The 22154-nt window shown below is 37.8% G+C and overlaps 2 protein-coding genes across 4 annotated transcripts; one reads left to right on the plus strand and one right to left on the minus strand.

Annotated features, from left to right (window-relative positions):
- Positions 1-236: 236 nt before the first annotated feature.
- On the plus strand, positions 237-20711 carry LOC105688363 (liprin-alpha-1). Of its 2 annotated transcripts, none has more exons than XM_012404577.3 (21): positions 237-1147; positions 11132-11233; positions 11384-11548; positions 11637-11711; positions 11817-11912; positions 12973-13173; positions 14278-14565; positions 14680-14823; positions 15797-15956; positions 16036-16640; positions 16708-16890; positions 16949-17041; positions 17135-17295; positions 17452-17499; positions 18208-18460; positions 18561-18706; positions 18819-19034; positions 19124-19387; positions 19460-19616; positions 19696-19812; positions 19922-20711. In XM_012404577.3, the coding sequence occupies exons 1-21, from the start codon at positions 899-901 to the stop codon at positions 20009-20011; spliced, it is 3813 nt and encodes a 1270-aa protein (XP_012260000.2). In that variant the 5' UTR covers positions 237-898; the 3' UTR covers positions 20012-20711. The 2 variants fall into 2 exon arrangements, with proteins under 2 accessions (XP_012260000.2, XP_048506094.1); XM_048650137.1 differs by having other exon boundaries at positions 238-1147; positions 13024-13173; positions 18205-18460.
- Positions 5534-7269, minus strand: LOC105688366. 2 transcript variants are annotated; one of them, XM_012404599.3, is made up of 2 exons: positions 6870-7269; positions 5534-6578 (listed from the first exon to the last, which is right to left on the minus strand). In XM_012404599.3, exon 2 carries the CDS (start codon positions 6520-6522, stop codon positions 5782-5784), a length of 741 nt encoding a protein of 246 aa, XP_012260022.2. In that variant the 5' UTR covers positions 6523-6578; positions 6870-7269; the 3' UTR covers positions 5534-5781. The 2 variants fall into 2 exon arrangements, with proteins under 2 accessions (XP_012260022.2, XP_012260021.2); XM_012404598.3 differs by having other exon boundaries at positions 7055-7267.
- Positions 20712-22154: the final 1443 nt, after the last annotated feature.

Here is a 22154-nt window from a genome sequence, read left to right on the forward strand (position 1 = left end):
TCACTGATCTCCGACTTCGACCCTTCGACCCCTTCGACCTTCTAAATTTTTTCCATAATGTGCCGTCATCTGTGACGTAAAATTCGAATCAGAAGCTCCCCGTTCGCGGACCAAAAAGCTTGAGCTAGTCGTCCGTTTGGAGTCGCCAAGGTCGTTTCAATGACGAAAATTCTCGCGATAATTCATCTCTTGTGTTCATAAATTCCCAGTTTATAGTTGAAAATCTGACGTGTGACGTCAGGTGGCAAGATGTCCGCCGGTATCGAAAATGGAGTAGTGTAGGCTGGGGGTGCTGCTGTTAGGAATTTGTAGGTGTGTCAGGTATAGTTTTTCTATGTCCGGTAAATAATGTCGCCGATATTTCGTAGTTTCAACTTGTACGTATCGCTCTGCCATTGCAAGCGTTTGCCTTCGTTACCGCTTTCTAATATTCGGTAATAATCCGGTTCTAATGTACAATAACGAGGATATTCACCTCCTCATCGTCGTCTTGATCTCGGTCTTGTCAAAGCGCCGACCTCGTCCCTACCCCGAGTTCGATTATCGTTCTTTGCCTTCGTGCTTTCAAAAATATAAAAAGAACATCTTTCTTTTCTAAACAATAATAGTCAACTAAAAGTGCCGCTCGTCATCATCGTCATCGTCATCACCGATCGAGAAAAAAAAGTAAGAATAGTGAGCGACGATGATAACAAATCAAATGTGAACGTAAGTGAAGTAATAACAAACCAAAAACGAAACAGAAAAAGGAAGGGCGCTCCCTGAAAAATAGAATAGCTTCTCGTTGGTTCTTCTGTTAAAAAAAAAAGTTTGTGCGTGTCTATGTGTGTCTGTTTAAGATAATAATACAAAAGTATATATATATATAATATAAGATCGTATAAATTGTTGTGTCAAAATGTGGAACATGATGTGCGACGTAATGCCGACGATATCGGAAGACAGCATAAGTCAAAGGAGTTCACAATTTTCCGGCGAAGATGCGAATTTCGAACAGCTGATGGTCTCTATGTTAGACGAAAGGGATAAGCTTATGGATTCCCTTAGGGAGAGCCAGGAAAGACTGCAGGAGGCTGAGGCTAGACTACAAGAAGTTGAAAAAGAGAGGGACGCTCTCAACAGACAAATAAACGCCAACATTCCCCAGGTACGATGAATATGAATTAGGTATCTCGTGTATTTAATTGCTTAGGAAACAACACTGCGATAATCGATCAGAAATACAAAAAGGACGATCAATACATTGCGAAGATGAAGATGACGAGTTCGAGATCATCTTCTTATCGTAGAACTGCAATCTTCTCACCGAGTTTCTTTCGACTTCCTCTATGTCTGATTAGGATTTGACGTGAGTTCTTTCGACAATTTTTTCGACAGCATTGTTTCAACCGATTGAGATGAAACCGTGATTTTGGGTATCCTTGATCAGATTTTTTTAGAACCCTGTGGATCTCACAGGCTCCCTCCGGAGCCTGGATTGCGGTAAAAAAGTATAAGATGTGGCCGGCTAGCATCGAACCGTTGGTTGGTTCAGTTTTACATTCGTTTGAGGCGGTGGTAGTGGCTGCGACGACGACCTCGAAATGCGAGATATTTCGAGGTTTATTGATTGGCGGAGGGCCGTATAGCGCCATTTTCGCTAAACTGACCCTGCGTGTGCCACCCGCCACTACGACAAAGCCGCGCGCGCGGGACAGGGTGAAAATCAAGGATAAAATCGAAGGGATTCCACATCCCCGAAGATCATCTTTCTCAATACCCATCATTCATTCATTTTTCCGTCACACACGCAGCTGCGACCCAACCTTCCCGACAGTCTTCAAAGTTTGCCTCGACTCGGCGATTGATTTATTGGAAAATAGCTGAATTTCCCCCCTAAATTATTAGCTGTCGAAAATTCATTCTTTTTTCAGCCAGAAGTGGCTCACTTCCGCTCAAAGAATTATAACTCTGTCTTTTGCTTTGAAATTTGCGCCACTCTAACAAAAAAGAGCGAAATTTCCACTCCATAGGATTTCGAGCACGTAAAAGGGACATAGGAAAGAAATTATTATTATTTGATAACGAGTTTTTAACAAGAACCAATATCCGGATTAAATTTTCTTCGATTAACTAAAAACTTTACGAGAATCAGACGACCAAGAACGATCGTTTGTACAATTAGCAAAATAAGATGATTTCATTCCGCGAAAAAACTCACGAGAAATCGTCGACAATAATTTTCCCAATCTCTGATCAGTTCTCATTGAAAGTCACGTATAATTTTCCGCATAACGGCGACGTATGCAAGAATACTCTCTCTCTCTCTCATTTTTTTTCCCACTTCCATCCCTTTTTCCCCTATCGCAAGGGTTCAAAAAAAATTGGTCTTCCATGTGCGCGCGTATTCTGTTTCACATGTACCTGAGACAAGTGTATACAACATCACATATGCATGCATGATCCGAACTGCACCCCCTCGTTTGTTCGGTTGATCGAGTGCTAATCGAACTTCTCAAGAGCAGTAAACCTATACAGTTATACACGTACACGTGTGTACGAAGTCGAGAATTTTCTGAAAGGGAGTTCAGATCGAGGGTTGAAATTATTGTCTACGTCCTATGCAGCAGTGGCAGCAATTCTTGCACCAAATGCACCATGAAATTAAAACCTACCTATACACATCGCGCTGTACTTATATACCCACACCGCATAAGACGTAACTAACCGTAAGGAAAATACATCTTGATTTTGATTCAAGGTGAGGAAATTACTCAGATACCTCTGTACTTACGTAGCACAATTGCGCAATGAGTGTGCATAATTCTAACGTAATAATTGTTATCTCGTATTTTTTTTTCCTTTCTTTTAATTATCGATTGTTTATCTCGTTATATCCGAGATTACGGATAACGCTGCGTATCCGCGTTTCGTATATCTCTCGTCTTGCATAGTACATACATACGTATAGTCTTAATTTTGGATTACGATTGTTCGTAACAAATGTACACATTACGCAGAACGTACGCAATATTTGTTATCCACGCAATGTGAACATTAGCCACTAAAATTAACTACTCGCAAGCGGTACACTCACGAAACGATTAGGGTCAGATGACAACTCCTGCGGAGAATAATTCAAAACCATACGTACGACAAACTCGATACTTATTCAAAATTGACAATTTTTCATTTATCGTCACGTACTTTTATCTACTTGTTGTGTTCGATGCATAATTTGGAATTCTCAGCTCCTCGCTCTTTTTTTCGATATCCCGAGGTAGCCATTGAGATGCGATAATCGCCGGGTTTCTATCACATATAGGCTATCGAGTTATTCGTCGCTGATAATTCGAGAGGGAAGAAACGAAAAAAGGAAACTTTTGCATTTTTTGCTCGTCGATATATCAAATTATCAATCCGCGTGGGATTGCATTGACATTTGATGATTATGTGATCGGCATGGACGCGTAACTCTCCTCTTACGTTTTATACGGTTAGACACGGTGCGTCTGTACATATTATACTATTACCTTATACCTATAAGGCTGGTATACCCGCATCATGTTCATGTTTTATGTATGGTACAAACCGTGCCCATTTCCGGTCGCTTTTTAAGCGCCCTAATTATAGCCGCATGCAACACTACTTCTCTATTTACCGTATAGCTGTGTAAACTACACGCTCATGTGTATGAACGGTATATTATATTATTCTAACGCGAGGTCGAAGTTCATCGTACATGAGATTATTCGAAGCGATACGCAAAATTGAAGGATTAAAATTTCATAATTCATACGAGCGAGAAAAAAAAAAAACCACGTTGGAACAAATTCATCGACCGCTGCGGAGGACCGATTTCGGCCTCCTTCTCATTTTATCAATTATCGCGGATGAAATGTTTCCCGCGCGGACACGCAGCCCTGCCGTACGTTTATACGATGTTAAAATATTAGACGACAGGTGTTCGAACAATTAGCGGTTCAACAATGATGAACGCTGAAAGAAACATCGGCGTGCGTATAGTTACCTATAATTATCCCAATTTGCACATACTGACACGTTTGTTGCACCGAGTCAGTCGAGGTTAACGACGTCTCTGACCAGGGAACGAATTGAAATAATTGTCGGACGAGAGTGAGTCCAAATTTCCAAGGAAGCCAGAGAAAACGAGGAAAATTCGAACCTCGTCTCTGCATCGGCGTCGTCGTCTGATCGATGAACAAAAAAAATCGCGTTAATGACGTTCGCTAATTGTCGGCGGTGAGAAACTTTCCTTTTTTCCGTTCATTCTTCGAAGTAAACACACACGATGAAAAGAAGAAAAATAAGAACGAGGATGAGGATGAAAAGAAGAAACGAGGAAGGATTGACTATGGATAGTGGCCGAGTGCAACGCACCGTGCGCTCCCTCGATCAATACTCACTTCCGGCGCATGAATGAAACACCCTTAGCCCTTCCTCTTTTTCACTCCTTCCTACTTCCCCTTTATCCTCATCCCTTCTCGCTCTTTATCCTCTCTCTCGTCGCACTTTCTTTCTTCACTCTTTGCGCATTTTACTCACCGGAGCTCGCGCGTTGTCTCCTACCTATACTACACGATCAGCCAATCTACAAGTGCGTCTCCTTTTTCGCCTACTGTACCTGCCTCACTTCCTGATTGGGCATCTTCGATTATATCCTCGCCAAACTCCTCTGCAGCGGTTTCGCATTTGAAAAATAGAATTTCACTTCCAGAATCCAACCCGCCGAGGGTACACCCGATCTTATGCGTTACTCTACGGAATCACCGACGAAATCAACTCACGTCCGAACTGTTTTTTTAATTTTCTTCTTTTTTTTTTTATTGAGATTTTTGACAGATTATCTATTTACGGCATGTGGTGTGAGTACAGTAGAGCTCCATCTTAATGTGATTAGATACTGTAACAGCGCCAGCAGACTGACAGACAGCACGTGGGTGATGATAAATTCCATTAATAAAATTTGAGTGGGCGAATTTGCCTTTCTTTTCTTATTTCTTTTTTCTTCTACGTGTATCACATACGTGCAAGAACACCTTCACATCCCTGTGATTTCATTACAGTATACGTCCTCCGAAGGGAGTGGGTGGCGAGGGGCAATAGCCGCGAGACATTTAAAAAATTCATCGAAGGAAATCAAAAGGGCGTAACCCAGAAACAAAAATGGGCCGACATCTCCGCGAAATTGCCGGAAGGTGTGAAAACATTCGAGGGGTAAATTTTTCGAGCGCATCCCTCCGGAGCTTTTGTTGGTTGCGCCCTTCGTGGTTCTTACAGCTTTATTTTTTGTATTATTTCCATTTTCTCACAGCGTCGTATGTCATGTACAGAAATGTGTGAGGAGGACCGGGAATCGCGCGACCCTGTATAGCGATTTAATTCGCTATTACCGCCGCGCAAAGCATCGAACCCATCTTTGACAAATAGGACCTCCAACAATAGCGATAACGCAGATATACACACGTGTAGATACGACACATCGTATCACGCGTTGGGTGCGTAGTTGACAAAAAAATTTTTTCCAGTGATATTTTTATCACAGTCTGCAGCGAGGTTCAATTTATTTATCACAATCAAAACTGTACAGTGCTATAGAAATGTTTAACCTTGGCACATCGTACTCCCAAATCTTTGCATGATACGGAGACTAATTTTTTGTTTTATTTTTCTACGTTGTCTAATTAAGTAGAACAATGGCGACCATGTCGTTACAAAAATAAATAACACGGTAACTCGAGAATCAAATAAAAAATTAGATTCACGAATAAGACCGCTCGATCAAATTCTCATGGCCATCATGGTCATGATATTGTGTGGTTCCGTGTCCTGGAAAACGGGTCTACCGTTTTCATCTTTCAATGTTTTTATGTCAAATCGAGCTATAACTTTTTTGCCAATTTTTTCGGCGACTTTTTTGCTGTAAACGGATGTATAGACACCGGAAATAATGCTAACATCTTGCATAGTTTTAAGTAACTCAACAGCAGCTTTGTACAGATCTAATGCCAGTCCATTATTTCTATCCAATCTATTAACAGCTACTATTTCAACTTCGGCGTATAATTTGCCGCAATTCGGGTAAATTTTATTCAAATTAACGTTCATCGACGAGACAATCTTGTCCGCGTAGTTGTAAAAATCTTTCGTTATTTTTGAACGTAACAGTCCTTGGCTATAGGGATTGTAAATACCTTTCTCATTTCCATCGTCTGCAATTTCACGTATCATTAAGAAAATCGCTCCCGATATGCGATTAGTCTCCTTATGAATCGCTAAAATTACCGTTGCCACATCGACCACTGACATCATCATGAGGCGACTGTCCGCTTGATAATCTGCTTCCTCGGACGGGGAAAGTTTACCTTCGCTTTCCTTGAGACTTTTCAACATCGTCTCATCGCATATGAAGTTTTCCAACAACATCTCCACTATCTCGTCATTACGCGTTTTGTCGGAAACAATTATCGCGTGATCCGGGGATTTGCAGGGATAAATTTCAATTTCTTCGTGATCCGACATCTTTTTTGTTGTTGTAAAATTCGTCCTGTTGTTGCCGCTGCTGCTGCCGCTGTGGTCTGTGAAGAAAAAATGAGATTGAATATTTGATCGACGAATGAAGCTTCGCGTCATTATCTGGTTCAAAAAATCAAAATTAATTATCGAAATTGAAAGCGACCTTTGAAGCGCGCTCAATTATTTGAATAGTAAAAGTGAAACTCGCCGGATCTATTCATTTGCAGAATCAAACCAGCAAAGTGCACATACCACCCATTGGTATACGTAATTCATGTAGCTGCTCACCACAATCGAGATTTATAATTTTATTCTTTTGACTTTTTTTTATGTTTCATTTTTCACTCGCTCACCTTGAAGCTGCAGCTCCGCAGCACAGATAGTACGTGAATTTTGTCGAAAACTAAGATAGGTACGTACGTACGTAAAAGTCAAGAGAAAAACTGAAACGCTCTCCAGCACGTCACGTTATCCGAATACTCTGTATCGTAACTGGGAGATTTTCTCTATAATGTAAAAAATTTAAACTTCTACTCACAATCTGTGATAAAATTGTCGCCTCGATTGCGAAATTTTATTTGCAGCGCAGTAAACGTAGTTTACAATTATTCATACAACGTTATTATTTAAACCACGAGGCAATGAAGCGGAGATTAAGGTGCGGTGTGGATAGTCCGGCTATCCCCTTTAAAATGATCTTCGAATCGTAACGTCGTCATTATCGTTTCCGTCATTACCGTCCTTATTGTGTCATCGATCACGAAATCATTGTAGATCCCCAGCACGAGAGAAGGATGCAAAGCGACTGCAGTCTGCCTCTGCATCATTATCTCCCTGCTGCCATTTTTTTCGACTGCGCGGTTTTTGAGAGAAAAAAATCTCTCGCCTGTAATCAAACTCTTAATATATATTCAGCACGTTCATTCCTCGCGTCATACTCGTTTTGAATTTAATACTATGGAGATTTAATGAGGTTTTTACGCGGCGGTAGGGGACACCTGGAATTGTGGATAGACTTTCATAACAGAGGGCCCGAAATTTGAATTATTTTAAGGGTAAGATACTTGCGGTATCATGTTTGAATTGATGCCAACGAAAAAAGAAAGGTGATCGATATCGTCATCGTCATCTTCGTCTTCTTCATAAAAATGCGGCGCAGGCTATTCCATTTTGGAGCACATATACGGTCGAATAATCTGGGATATAAAATTCGTTTTAAAAAGATAAAGAAAATGGAAATCAACTTTCTTTCTTTCGTTGCAATGTTGCGATAGAGGATTGCAAAATTTCTACAATTTACCAAAGCTAATCATTATTGTGTACCTACTCGGCTTATACCCATGAGCTTACCTTATACCTAAATCCGATTGTCAGTCGAGGATTTATTTGCACGATAGACGTGCGATTATTTCATTGATTCTATTTGCTATTTCTCTTCTGTCGCTCTCATTGCGATATCAGTTTTTCTCTTTTTTTTTAATGCTGTGTCCACAAATTCAGTTAGTCAAATACAAACTTTTTATTGTCTCAACCGAAAAAGAAGCCCGCAAGTTCGCAGGACGTGCAAATTCAGCAGAAATTATGGACGTTGGATTTTCCCTACTTTTTTCAAAATCAAATTCATCTTTCCTCTCTTAATCAATCCGCAGAAGTAGAGCTCCTATACCGCATCAAATGGTATAATATTAGAAAAGTGTGCATGCTCGATAATAATAGACATCATCATCGCATCATGTCATGTCATGTCGTCGCTGCGGCGACTGCGCTACCCTCTATACGTATATAAATACTTACCTCATACCCATCCAGGTATTTCGTTTCCACCCCTCTTCTCTGTTTTTCCTCCCCCTTCTGCCTCTGTTTTCTGCTCCTGCAGGTTATTCCAGTAAACTTGCTCAGAGTTCCCTGAGACCACCTGCAAGAGGGTGTTCGGAAATAAATAAAAATTACCAACATTATTGCAGATAACAAAAACACAGCAGACTTTTATGCGCTTCTTTGGCTCAAATTTTTTTCTTCTCATAGCTGCATTTTTGTCTCATAGATTCTTAATCGCACGTATGTTTTGTGTGTGAAAAAACCCAACAATGAGTCACAATTAACAACAACAACAATGAAATAAGAAAGAAAGATATACGGGTGTTGTGGAAGATGTAATGTGCAGTTCGTGACATAAAATGTGTAATTGAAAATAAAAATAAAAATAAAAATAAAAATAAAAATAAAAATAAAAATAAAAATAAAAATAAAAATGAAATGAATTTTAAATTCAAAACCATAACTGATGATATAAAAGAACGATTGAAAACAGCTTTTTATTACAATTTCTTTTTACTCCACTACCTCTAGTTTTATATCTGTATAAGTACTATAGCTTCCGACAGGCACACTTGTGTGTAGAACACGCGTTGTCAATACGTTAAATATAGGTTACAGATTTCAGTTTCGCATGCTTTTCGCCCGGCTTTACTACAGATCGTAAAATCGACGTTCGGAATATCGCGTGACGTTTAGTCGGATAGAAATAGTGTAGCGTGTGTAACAATGCTTCGAACATCACCGTTCTGTTCTTATTATTGTTTATTGTTAACCAGTAACCATGAGAATAATATGGGTATAACAGGTAAAACAATATAAAACATCATAAGTTTGCCGATGCTCATCGCGTATCATACGTATGAATTATTGTAGCTTTTATCGATGTTCACCTCATACGTATAAATCGGTTAGTTTTTTGTTCGCTGTCTTTCTTTTCCCCTTTTCTCGATTTCTTTTCTATACGATCCCGCGGAAAGTCGGGCTATAAACGACGCGATTACATCAAGGGTTGGAACTGCACCCCAAAATCCAGAGAGCAATTTTTTTTTCTAATTTTATTCGTACGTTTGGTTTTTCATACCAACCTTCTCACAGGTCGATGCATATGTGCCTTCTTTTCCGCATCGTATCATCATGTCGAGTAGATACTTGAAATGCAGCAGCAGCAGCAGTGATGTGTATGCAGTAATTTGGTGTTATCGACGTGCACCTGGAACAGCTGTTTCCGCGTCAGGATTATCCATGAATTATTATTAAAATTTTAAGGGTTGAGATTAGCAATGACACTGTTTCTGTAAATCTGAAAACGTACCGCCGTCATCGAAACTACGTCCCGTTTCGGCAATAGTAAAAGGAAAAAGAGGGGCGGAGAATCATGTTCGTCACAGTCGGATGTAGAAAATCAATTGTGAAAATTTGTATCATTTTGGAAAATCAGAGATCATCAAAAGCCGTCCGGAAGTGAAAGCGCTGCGATGTTGAAGATTATGACCGAATTAGGATCTTCGGAATCAACTGTTTCTGCAATTGAAATGCGTGGCGCGCTTTCGAAAGCTCCGGCCGTTTCGACTTCCCTCAAAATAAACCCGATTGATTTCGAACTGATTTTAGAGCAAAAGTGTAAAAATTACCACTCTGCTGATCGATTACAAAATACACAAAATAACGGTGTAAAAAATTGCCCTTGCGTTCTTCATCGTCTTCTACTTCAGGTATTTAAAATACTAGAAGAAGAAAAAGAAAATGGGAGTTATTTCACCCGGCCTGCAAAATGTCGTTGCGCCCTGATATTTACAGCACGTTGATCGTATTAAGTTTTAGTATTTTCTCACCTATCGCTGCAAACCTCGCTGCAAACGCACTAGTGTTTTTTTTATTGCTTGTAGTAAGGTTCACAGGAGCTTTCGCTTTGACGCTTTTGAATTTTCCCACTTTTTATTTAATATACCACCTTACACACCTCGGAGAACAGAAGAAAATAATGAAAAAAGAACATACAATTTAAAAAAAAAAATTTCTTTTAATTGTGTGGCGGAGTCGGAAAATTTTTCTTTTCGCGTCTCTGCTTTTGTCTACCCTTTGATGCATTCCAATCCATTTTGTTGATATACATGTGTATATCATAACTATGTTTCTACCGTGTATATTTATATGTAACGCGTTATAATTTTTTTTCCCCCGAGATTCGCGGTGGTTTCTATACAATGAACCACCTCGTAAATGCGGAGACGTGGAGCGAGTTGTTCCTTTCTATCCGTTTTTCTCACTTTGGAACAAAGTTTTTGAACTTTTTTTTTTTCATTATGTCTTTACAATATCTGTAAATATATTAGACATATCACATGTTTTAATACTCGTCGTTTACGGCTTGTCAGCCTAGTACAGTTTCTTTCTCTCTCTCTCTCTCACTCTCTTTCTCTGTTGCTTGATCAATATCCTACACCTTTGAACACCTTATATTATAGAGTTGCAAAACCATCCCGGGATTCCTTCATAAAATGTTACAGAAAACACCAAAAAACTTAGAGTCTGAATCAGTAATTTGAGTATTAGAAAGAACAATCCAAAGATCACGAAAGAGGGTGAAGGAAATTTTTGTAACCTTCTGCGTTTTTGTCATTTTTCTGTTTCTTTTCTCTTAATTGTATCGTACAGAGATAGGAAAAAATGTACTTGAAACTCGTCAACAGGTGTTTATCGATTATCGCTGAGTGATGATTTTAGTAATAATTATGAACAGAGTTGGACCGGGTTGTGGAATTTCGCATTGATACGTTTTTTTCGTTATTGTTTACAGGAATTTTCTCAGCTGACAAAAGAGTTAACATCGGCGCGCGAGAGTCTTCTGGAAAGAGAAGAAGAAATTTCGGAGTTAAAAGCTGAACGAAATAACACGAGGGTACGAATTGTTAACATACACCGACAAACTAATTTCTCTTGGTCCAATTCTTGGGACGAACAAGTTATATCGTGTGATTATAGTTGTCAGTTCTTCCTACCCTCAAAGACGAGGTTGAAAAATAATTGTTTGTTGTTTACACCGTTACAGCTTTTATTAGAACATCTAGAATGTCTGGTGTCGAGGCACGAACGTTCGCTGAGGATGACCGTTGTCAAACGACAAGCAGCTGCACAATCAGGTGTATCATCGGAGGTGGAAGTCCTCAAAGCACTGAAAAGCCTCTTCGAGCATCACAAAGCCCTAGATGAGAAGGTGAAAATATACTTTGGTAGTTCAATTGCACAAAATACCATTTTCCTTCCCATTAAGCTCAATAACTGAATCGTCCGATTCATTCCAGGTTCGAGAACGGTTGCGAGTAGCTCTTGAAAGGAACACTACATTAGAAGAAGATTTAGCCCACACCAAAGAAGAGGTGAATTGATAGGAATCGCAATCAAAAGCTTGCCATATTTCATTATCTTCCTCTTCTACCTCTGCTTTGATATTTGGTTTTTAAAGCATTGAATTTCGTCCGCAGCTCCAGCAGTATAAAATAAGCGGACATCAACCAAAATCAATTGACGATAGGCCTAAGGAAAATGGCCAAACGGAGGATAATCAGCAACAGAATAAGGTACGCTATTCAATTAGTCAGATTATCGTCAAAAAGAAAGTACATCAAAAACAAAAAGAAACAGATACGAAACAAAAAAAAAGAAAAAGGAAAAACTTGTGGATTGCATACACTCACATCACCCTTACAAACACGGCATCGACGTAATCATGAATGCGCAGTAGTTGACATATATCTTATAAATATACCTTATCTATGATGTGTATGGTGTACCTGTACGTATACACATAATACATAGTTTGCATCAAGAAAATATACACGAGAAATGTACTCAAATATATGGTACATACATATATATATTATATATATTTGCGCATGCTAGAATTCAAAGTGTATCTTGCCTAATTAAACAGTAATCGTTAAAAAATTGCTTATAAATATATATACTATATAAGTATTTATATAGCTTTGAACTTTTTGAAAACTATTCCATACAATTTTTTCGTAATCCAATGGGCTGATCGTCATTTTTCATTGTGATTGAATGTATTAATCGGATCGTCTGCGTATATTTATTTTTCTATCTCTTCTATTTACTAATTGTACTCAGCATTCATATTTTCAAAGAGCAACAGAAAATCTATTAGCGGTTAAATTTCAATAATTATCTTATTAGAAAAACCTCATCTGGTCGTAAAATTATTCTCTGAAGAGGTGAAAAATGTGAAAAGCAGGAATTTTATTTACTTAATTCGTTATGTTGGATGTTTTTTTTTTTCTTCTTCTTTAGATCAGTTTGAGACTAGAGTTTGTGTTCGCAATTAGATTCTAACTCTTGTGAGTTCCACAGTAGAAATATCATAAATAGTTTTCAAAGTATCATAGGTCCATCGACTTTGGCCAAAATACCTCATACGTTAGAAAGGAGGTATCGCACCATACCCAAGAAATTAGGAATAGGTAATATTATTTGTAGTTGTATTCACGATAGGTTGTGTGGGTGGCATTAGTTGGTACATTAATGGTATATTATATTTATGATAATTGAATAGTTAGCTACAGTAGTGGTGGCAAGTAATTTTTTTTGGGGCGGTGATGTTTATTTGTTGTTTTGTAAAAGAGAAATGCGAGCAAAGCGAGGCATTCTGAATGTAGTGTTGTGATCGGGCAGAATCAGGCCGAGCAAGCAGGGAACCAGCAACAACAACAAAACCAAAGTATCTCCAACTCCGGAACAAGGTTGAGCAACGGCAGCCTCGATCCTACGGAGCAAGACTCTGCAGTAAGAGTTATAGACTTACAGGCTACCGTTGATAAACAGGTATGAATAAATAATGAATTTACTATCTCCGTGTGATCAGCAATTCATATTTTTTCGAAAAAATAGCAAAAACAAACACTTCTGCAAATTATATCAATTACAGTCACTCAATATCCCGATAGTTAACATCATCGTATGTCTACCCGCTGTATTAATAACATTACCAATAATCTTTGTGTAAGTTTTTCATACCTATGTGCATTAGAAATCATATGCATCATTCATACTATTTAATGTCTTATCTCTTGTCAACTGACGTCCACAGAATTACACGATACTGTAGCATTTTTTTTTAATACGACGACCATTATAAAGAGACATGAATTATTGATGTATTCATACTCAAGTTTGGTCAGATGTAACTTGTCCGGTTCCAAGATCTAAACTTGTCAAAGGTTCTGCAAGATTCTAATTCTAGATTCACCGGTCTTATTGCTTATCTATTTATAGGTATATCACACTACTCGACATAAAAACTTTAGGGAAGTTGTCTGTATATAACGCGAATACGCCGTACAATCGAAACTAAGTAATAAGCTTTTGAGTTATTTTTCTCCATTTTAGAGAGATAATTTCTATCAATGGTACATACTCCGAAAGTTTTGTGTTCATTCTGGAAAACTTTTAGCTCCCAATCAGGTAGGATAGAGAGATCATGATCCAAGTTTATACCGTCATCCCATCCCCCCACCTAATAACGAATTAGTATTTGCCCGTAATAACCTTTTTTTTGTTTGTTTTTTTAACTAGTCATTTATAAATTTGCATACTGTAAATTAGTGTTGTCAAGTCTTTTGTTCCTAATCGTAATAAATTGTGTGTAATATCTCAGATACAAATAGGATAGTAAATTTAGGGTATAAAAAAAAGTCTAGAAATTGTTTACAGCATGAACTGTGACGTGTGGAATGATATATTTTTAGTGATTCGAATATTGTAAGTGCATGAAGTTTAGCGTGATATGAAGTTATAATCATAGACGTATAGGACATGCAACAACACTCACAAAAGATCAACTTTAATTACCACCCAATCATGTATAACATCCGATTTACATATTATTATTAAACTATGCACCGTTACACAATTATCTGATATTTACAGAGCACAGAATTGAGTACATGGCAGCGTCGAGTGGCAGAAATGAGTGGACGTGTAGCAGAACTTGAAGAAACCTTGTCAAAGGCGCAAAAAGAACTTTTGAAGTCTCAGGAAAGTAACGTCAAACTACAGAGAGATTTGCGGGAAAACGTAGCGCAGAAAGAAGACCAAGAGGAGAGAATTACCACCCTAGAAAAACGGTATCTCAATGCTCAAAGAGAATCAACTAGTCTTCATGATCTTAATGAAAAACTGGAACAAGAGCTTCAGCACAAAGAGGCTCAGCTCAAGGTAATTCCATGTTAATAGCGATTCTCCATACATCAAAACTCTTTGGATCCAAATTTTTGTATTCAATTTCGAAGTGTTTCCATTAATCGGTTGGAATTTTTTATCGTTTTACAGCTGCAGGAAGAAAAAATAGCTGCGATACAAGAAAAGTTAGAATTAGCTGAACAAAAATTGGCACAATATTCAAAATTGCCAGAAATGGAAGAGCAGCTCAAGCAGAGGATGGAGGCTCTGACCCAGGTGAGGAGGCCCAACCAGGTACGCAGGCGAATCATATCACCACACTGCTGCTACGTCCGCTCGCTCGCTAGCTCTACATTACTTGAATGTTACTTCATTCCATTCTATTTTCTGAGTTTTCCTTTTACGCACTTATCTTGTGGTCTACTACAACCGTTATCCAATTTTTCGTCGCTATATATACTTCAGATTAACCGACGATGTTTAATAAAATTTAAATTACCACAATTAATATCATCGATTATATTAGACCATGGGATGTTGGTGTTTCGTAGCGATCGATACCGCAAGGTTAATAGATTACCAGGTAGCTCAAATCCAGAGTGAAAACTGCATGAACGTAAAATAGCGTACAGTCGCAGTGTGGGGATGCGAGAGCGCTACCTGGTCCTCGATATACCTTGATGCTGGGTATGGGACTTGCAATTTTATTTCCCACCCTGTATTCCCTTCTCGCATGTCATTCTGCAGACTCGAATTATCACAACCAGCATGCACAGATGTTTCTTGTTATTCTATCAATGTTGTACCATCTTCGGGCGTAGATGAATGAACGAGCTTGTGGATCAAAATTTGATTGAACGTCTTGAACGATTGATGCCTTATAAGTGGAAAAACAGAAATTATTTATTCCGTCTTCATCTAAGCTGCATGTATACTCCAGTCTTATACCCATTCTAAATAGAAATTATCTAATTTTCCACTTCTGTCATTGAAAATTATCTCAAGTTTAATACTATTAGGCTAAATAGAATCCAATTACATAATTCAATATTCGGTGAAAATGGTAGAGATATCCCTACCTAAAATTAGCTATTTTAAAACCAATTATTGTGAAACTGCCAGTGAATTCTTGTTTTCACATTGGTATTATGTGACATATTTTTACAAGGGCCACATACCTACGTCAAAAATTTGTTATTACATTGGACTTTTGAAAAGGTTTCTTAAGCAATGAACTGGCGGAATAATAGTCGTATAATGTCATAAGCAGGCCCAAGAGAGACACGGTAGTGCTGAGGACAGAATTCAGAGGCTAGAAACTCAGCTTGAAGAAAAGAACGCAGAAGTTATGCGTCTTAATCAACGACTAAAAATGAATGAAGAACACAACACCAGACTCAGTACTACAGTCGATAAACTACTGTCTGGTAATATTCTAAAAATATATCTGATTATTTGAAAATGTTAAATGTCGAGTAATTTAGTAATAATCGATTAAAATTTCAGAGTCAAATGAGAGATTACAAGTTCATTTGAAGGAGAGGATGCATGCTCTTGAGGAGAAGAACGCTCTCACTCAAGAGTTAGAGAAAACAAGAAAAATAGCTGAAGAATTACAGAACGAGAAGCAGGAGATTGTTAAAGAACTTGGCAAGGCACGTCTAGAGATTGACAATGTAAAACGGCAAATGCTTCAACAGGAAATAGCTTTCAACATCCAACAAACCGATGCTTTAACGAGAAGTTTATCACCAAATGTCGTCGATCCAGGTAGCTTTTCTAGAAGTGCGAGTCACAGCAGTTTTGACACTCATTCGTTACCAAGGCGAGGAGTCAAGCGTCCTCCGATGGACGATGATTCCACAAAGGGATACGTCGCTCGTACATTAGCTGAACAAGAGTGGGAAAAATTGCAACAGGCTCACGTACTTGCAAATGTACAACAGGCATTCGATGTTTCGAGTGACGCAGAGGGTGACGGAGATAATGAAAGTATTTTTAGCTCAGCTGCCGATGTTATTAGTCCGACTGGTCACACAGATGCACAAACTCTCGCTTTAATGCTTCAAGAACAACTAGATGCCATAAATAATGAAATAAGATTAATACAGGTACAGTTTCCACCACCTTTTTAGCTGGAATTTTATCGTTTAACGATCTACAAAACTCTTATTCCAGGAGGAAAAACAAAGCACGGAAGCGAGAGCCGAGGAACTTGAATCTAGAGTAGGAAGTTTGGAACATATGAACCTTCTAGCTCGTGGCCGTAGCTTGGAACGAGCATCTCCACCTTTGAGTGGACGATCTACGCCAAAGTCTCATCACAGTCCTAACAGGGATTACCTCCACAAATACCACACGGTAAGTCACTCTTAAAATTGAGTATCAATGGTCGATTATCGTCACGTTAATCTTTTAGGCACCAGCTTCGATGTCCCCGGCACATCTTCATCAATACGCCGCCTCACTTGTTAGTCCCGGTCAACTGTCCGAGTCCTTACCTGCCAGCCAGGTTTGTGGTTTTACGGTTGGATGTTTGTTTTATTTTATTTTTTTTATTTCATAAATTTAACAAAAATGGTATAATGCTTTCTGCCTGTGGCAGCTGCAGTTGTCTGGAGAGGAATTACACTCGGTCAGTGAAAGAGATAGCATGGGCGGAGGTGGTAGCGGAGGAAGTGGCGCGGCGTCACCGCTAACAGCTAGATCATTAAGATTGGAACGAGTTGCACAAGCGTTGGCGCACAGTCAGGAAGAGTTACGAAGGTATGGGAAAATTTTGCCTCAAGTTATTTTTCATAATAGATATGCAATGAAAAAAATGATTGTGATGTCAATATTCTCAGCTTATTTAGTCAAAATTTGACTGTAGATTCATGCGATTATTTATATTCCGTATTTGGATATTATTCATGCTATCAGACGCACAGGACAAAGTGGATTTCCAAGTAGCGGTTACTCCGTGCACAGGTTAACTAAAAATTCTAATACTGCATGCATTGAATCGTATAATGTGCCGTTGTGTACAACCTATCTAAACGATGTCTGCCAAGATGAAAGGGAAAGATCTGTGCAAAGTAAAAATAATTATTCTGAGAGTAATAGAAACTCAGGGAAAAACGGCGGAAAATCTGGAGATCGAACTATTAATCAATTCTCAGAAATAAAAAACAATAATTCACATGAAATGTATCTTCAAAACTGCCCCATTCATGACAAACATCGAAATCTCAAACAAACAAGGGAACTTATGGAAAAAAAGGAATTACACATGTCTAATGGTGCAACAAAAACAAGGTTGTTTCTTATTATAAATTATTATAAACTTTGAAAGAGTAATCAGCAAGCCATGTTTACAGGTTTTTCTGTGTCACGTGTAATTCCGAGTAGGTATATTCAATCATTTCACTATTTAAATCATTAGAGGAAATACCGATGCAATAAAAACCTTAAAAAGCTTTTCAGATTTAAATTTGGAGTATCGCTATTTTCTCTCACAGTAGTTATCTAAGATCGCACAATTTCTGTAAGTTCCCTAGTCATGCATGACTAAACCTAAGCTATTTGGTAATTAATGTATAATAATTACCCACATGTATACAAGAGATGATTATCTCAGCTCTGCTTCAAAAGCTCCTAGAGTAGAATTAGAAACTAGATTAGCGCTCCATGCAGCAGGCATGGACACCATAACAACAGCGCTCTCAATTCTGGGACCCCCCCTTCTCCATTGTCCTCACGTCACAGCAGCCAGGACAGTTTGCACAAAAATAATCTTGGCGGGGTTGGACTTCCCATCGGACAACTATCCAGCTCTCATCTACACATGCAGTCTAACATGAGCCCAGCTACAGCTGCTGCTGTTGCTGCGGCACAAAAGAAAAAGGGGATTAAAAGCAGTCTTGGAAGATTCTTCAGTAAAAAGGAAAAGGTTGAGATTATTCTTCACTATTACGTATTGAGAGAACGTGAATTATTCTGTGATTGAAAGAGGAAAGTACATCATACTTACCTATCGTATGATTTGACAGGCGAAAGGAAAGGATACCACTATGCCGGGAGACGTCCCAGGAATGGGCGGTGCAAGCACGCCTGCAGATGCAGATTATGGTGACAATATATCATTAGCTGGTACCCTTGGTGGCAAAGGAGACTTTGATCGTAGGAAAAAAAAGAGGTAGGCATTGTGCTCCCGAATCAAAACACAGTCTTTTACCGAAATAAGCTCAAGCCGTGCCTGTTACAAAAGTCTGATTGAAATACAACGTTTATTTGTTTTCTCAATTAAGCAGCATATTGGATTCTTCGCGGCATGAGTTACTCGCGGGTGCTATGAAAGCAGGGACGCCATTCGCTCTGTGGAATGGCCCAACAATAGTAGTTTGGCTAGAATTATGGGTCGGAATGCCTGCCTGGTATGTCGCTGCGTGTCGAGCGAACGTAAAAAGTGGTGCGATAATGAGCGCTCTAAGCGATACGGAAATACAGCGCGAAATTGGAATTAGGTACGTGCAAGCTTCTGACAATTTCATTTAACTTTCGTATTTGGGTGATCCCAATAAGTATTATTAATAATCTAACTATTGTTCAACAGCAATCCTTTACATCGACTCAAGCTAAGACTAGCCATACAAGAGATGGTATCTCTAACTAGTCCATCGGCTCCAAAAACATCACGCACAACTTTAGCATTCGGAGACATGAACCACGAATGGATAGGAAATGTTTGGCTTCTCAGTCTTGGACTACCTCAATATCGGTCCACTTTTATGGAGTGCCTTGTCGACGCCAGAATGCTTGATCATTTGACCAAAAAGGATCTTAGGGGTCAATTAAGAATGGTTGACAGTTTTCACAGGTGAATTCCTTTATATACCATTCACCTTCATCTCTGTCTCTGAAAAATAACTTTATTATTCATAATTTTCAGAACAAGTCTTCAATACGGTATATCCTGTCTGAAAAGATTAAATTACGATCGTCAACAATGGGAAGAACGTCGTAGGATCGCCGAAACGGCAAATGTCGACGTACTTGTATGGAGTAACGAGCGCCTTATAAGATTTGTTCAATCGATAGGTTTGAAGGTAGATGTCGAACAATTAGCTACTTGTATGAAATTGCAATTATTTTAATTTACTAAAACACCGCTTTTCTCACCCTTAGGAATATGGGGATAATCTTCTCGAGTCTGGAGTACACGGTGCTCTGATAGCTTTGGACCCAGGGTTTGACGCGAATAGTTTTGCGTTGGCTTTACAAATTCCCACACAAAATACACAGGTCAGTCATACAAATTTAAATAAATGACTAATTAATTAAATAACTAAAGCAATTCCTAGCATCAAATTAAATCAAAGGTAAAGCGATCGTTTGTCATAATTTTTTCCAGGCACGGCAGCTACTCGAAAGAGAGTTTGCAAATTTATTGGCAGTAGGGACAGACAGGCGACCCGACGAATCAAATAATCTTAAATCTTGATCGAGCCCGTCTAACAGGCCGCCTCATCTTCACCCTCACCATGTCTAGTCTAAAACCTCTCCCCCAAGCTAAATATCTGTGCGCGAGTGTGTTATTAATTAATAACTGAAGTCGTTAAAGCTTTAAATATCACTTCTTCATCTACCTACATACCTACCTACCTACCTAACTACCTACCTACTTATGCTACATTTACATGCTGTACTTTTAACGAGAGAAGACGGATTAAAATTAATTAATTGTTCATTTTTTTTTCTCTCTCTCTCACTTTCAACTTGTTTTGTTTTGAAGATAAAAGGAGAAAAAGATGTCTCGTTTATTTTAATGGATTTTAAATGTTTGTAGATTATGCATTGAGAGATATTAATGAGAAATAAGGTATAAAACAAAAAAAAACTAACAGAAACGAAACAAATTATCCCTCGATGGACACTGTTATCGGAAAACAGTATTCATGATTCCAAAACGCGTAATTAAATTAAACAAAAAATGAAAATACGCATGGAGAGAGTTGAAATGAAAATAAATACACACACAACATTTTATACAAAAACAGAAAGAAAAAAAACAAAAAAAGAAAAAAAGATGTTTGAATGACGTGAGATGCCATAGGTGTTGTAATTAGGAAAAATTTATGATGATATAATATTATATAACAATAATTATTGGTTATACAATAATAATAGTAAAAGAAAGAAAAGAAAATCGTGTAAATGAAATAAAACGAAAACGAAAAAAAAAAATACACTAATAATCGTAGTGAATGACGATAAGTTAATGCTGATGTTGTTAATGTTGTTGAATACTGAAAGATCATTGTTGTTGATGTTTGTTTCCCCCCTTTCCCATACCCCCTGCAAAATAATATCTGCAAAAACCCATTCATTTGTTATGAACTGCACACTGTCAACCTACTGGACAGGGTCTCTGACCTGATAAGCAAAAGATATTATTATTATTATTATTATTATTATTATTTTGTTGCGATTAATATTATTATTATTGCAACTAGAAATCGCAGTTTTCAAAATATCTGTATAAAATGATATCAGAAAAAAAGAGTACAATCGCACCATTTAGAAGCAGGAAACGTACGTCTGTTCGTCATTTTTTATACAAATTTTTTCATATACGTATAAATAAAATACTTCATGTAACGTGTCTTCCGAGTGATGAATCATCCTAGAGACATTTGGACAATTTCTTGTTTTTGCTAACCGAAAAATGTTCATTCTCTGAAATCGCACATTGCATGGTGGATAATATGTTGTATCGAAATTTGAATGGATAATAACTTGATTGAAAAAAACTTCAAAGAAAATATGTATAAATACATAAATATATGGTTTGTGTTTCTGATACTATCAAAATAATATCTTCTAACGAGTACTTAAATAATAATAGTTTAACCTTCATAAATATAGACAAATAGATAAAAAAAAAAATCATACCGCGCACTAATATCTGTAATAATAACCATCATCGCATCGTCATAAACATCTATAAGTATACCTATTATATGTATGAGGATGATAAATATGTATACAAGTCTTCGACCCTATTTCGAATGGTTCACAGTGTTTGCAAATGACTGAACTTATGTAAGACAAAAGAAAAGAACAACTGCAAAATCTCATAACACGATACATTATAGCTAATGAATAATCTTTTCATGGACATTCCAAAACCAAAAGTAACAAACAAAGAACCCAAACCAACACAAAAGAGAACAAGATAAAAAATATATATGCATATTTCATCTCCGTACATTTGTAATTATCATTGTGAAATGTGTAATGGCACAAAAGTTTTTAATGTACTTTGAGATACCTAGAATGTTGGATATGTTTTATGCTAAAGCAAGACTCAATTTTCCACAAGCGAGTTAGATTGAAACACTTTCGGAAACGAAAACAAAAAATAACGATAGCCTCTTGTGGTTATTCTCAATCAATTAGATATTGCTGCACAGAAAGAAAGAAAACATCCATTATCATAAAACATGAATCGGTGAATACCAAATTATCTTCAACGATAACGGTACTAAAATGATATACCTTTTTCTGTTAATATTTTGAATAATCGGTATATTTAATTATGTCGACTAAAAATGATAATAGTAGTAATGATACATTACTTATGA

The sequence above is a fragment of the Athalia rosae genome, chromosome 2, assembly GCF_917208135.1.
Source record: "Athalia rosae chromosome 2, iyAthRosa1.1, whole genome shotgun sequence".
NCBI classification, from domain to species: Eukaryota; Metazoa; Arthropoda; class Insecta; order Hymenoptera; family Athaliidae; genus Athalia; species Athalia rosae.

Excerpts from the sequence above, each read along its gene's own strand:
- LOC105688363 (XM_012404577.3), top strand. The coding sequence starts at position 899 with ATGTGGAACATGATGTGCGACGTAATGCCGACGATATCGGAAGACAGC. Across the intron at positions 18,461-18,560 it reads TCTTCAGTAAAAAGGAAAAG|GCGAAAGGAAAGGATACCAC; the intron begins GTTGAGATTATT and ends ATGATTTGACAG. Across the intron at positions 19,617-19,695 it reads TTCAATCGATAGGTTTGAAG|GAATATGGGGATAATCTTCT; the intron begins GTAGATGTCGAA and ends TCTCACCCTTAG.
- LOC105688366 (XM_012404599.3), bottom strand. The coding sequence starts at position 6,522 with ATGTCGGATCACGAAGAAATTGAAATTTATCCCTGCAAATCCCCGGAT.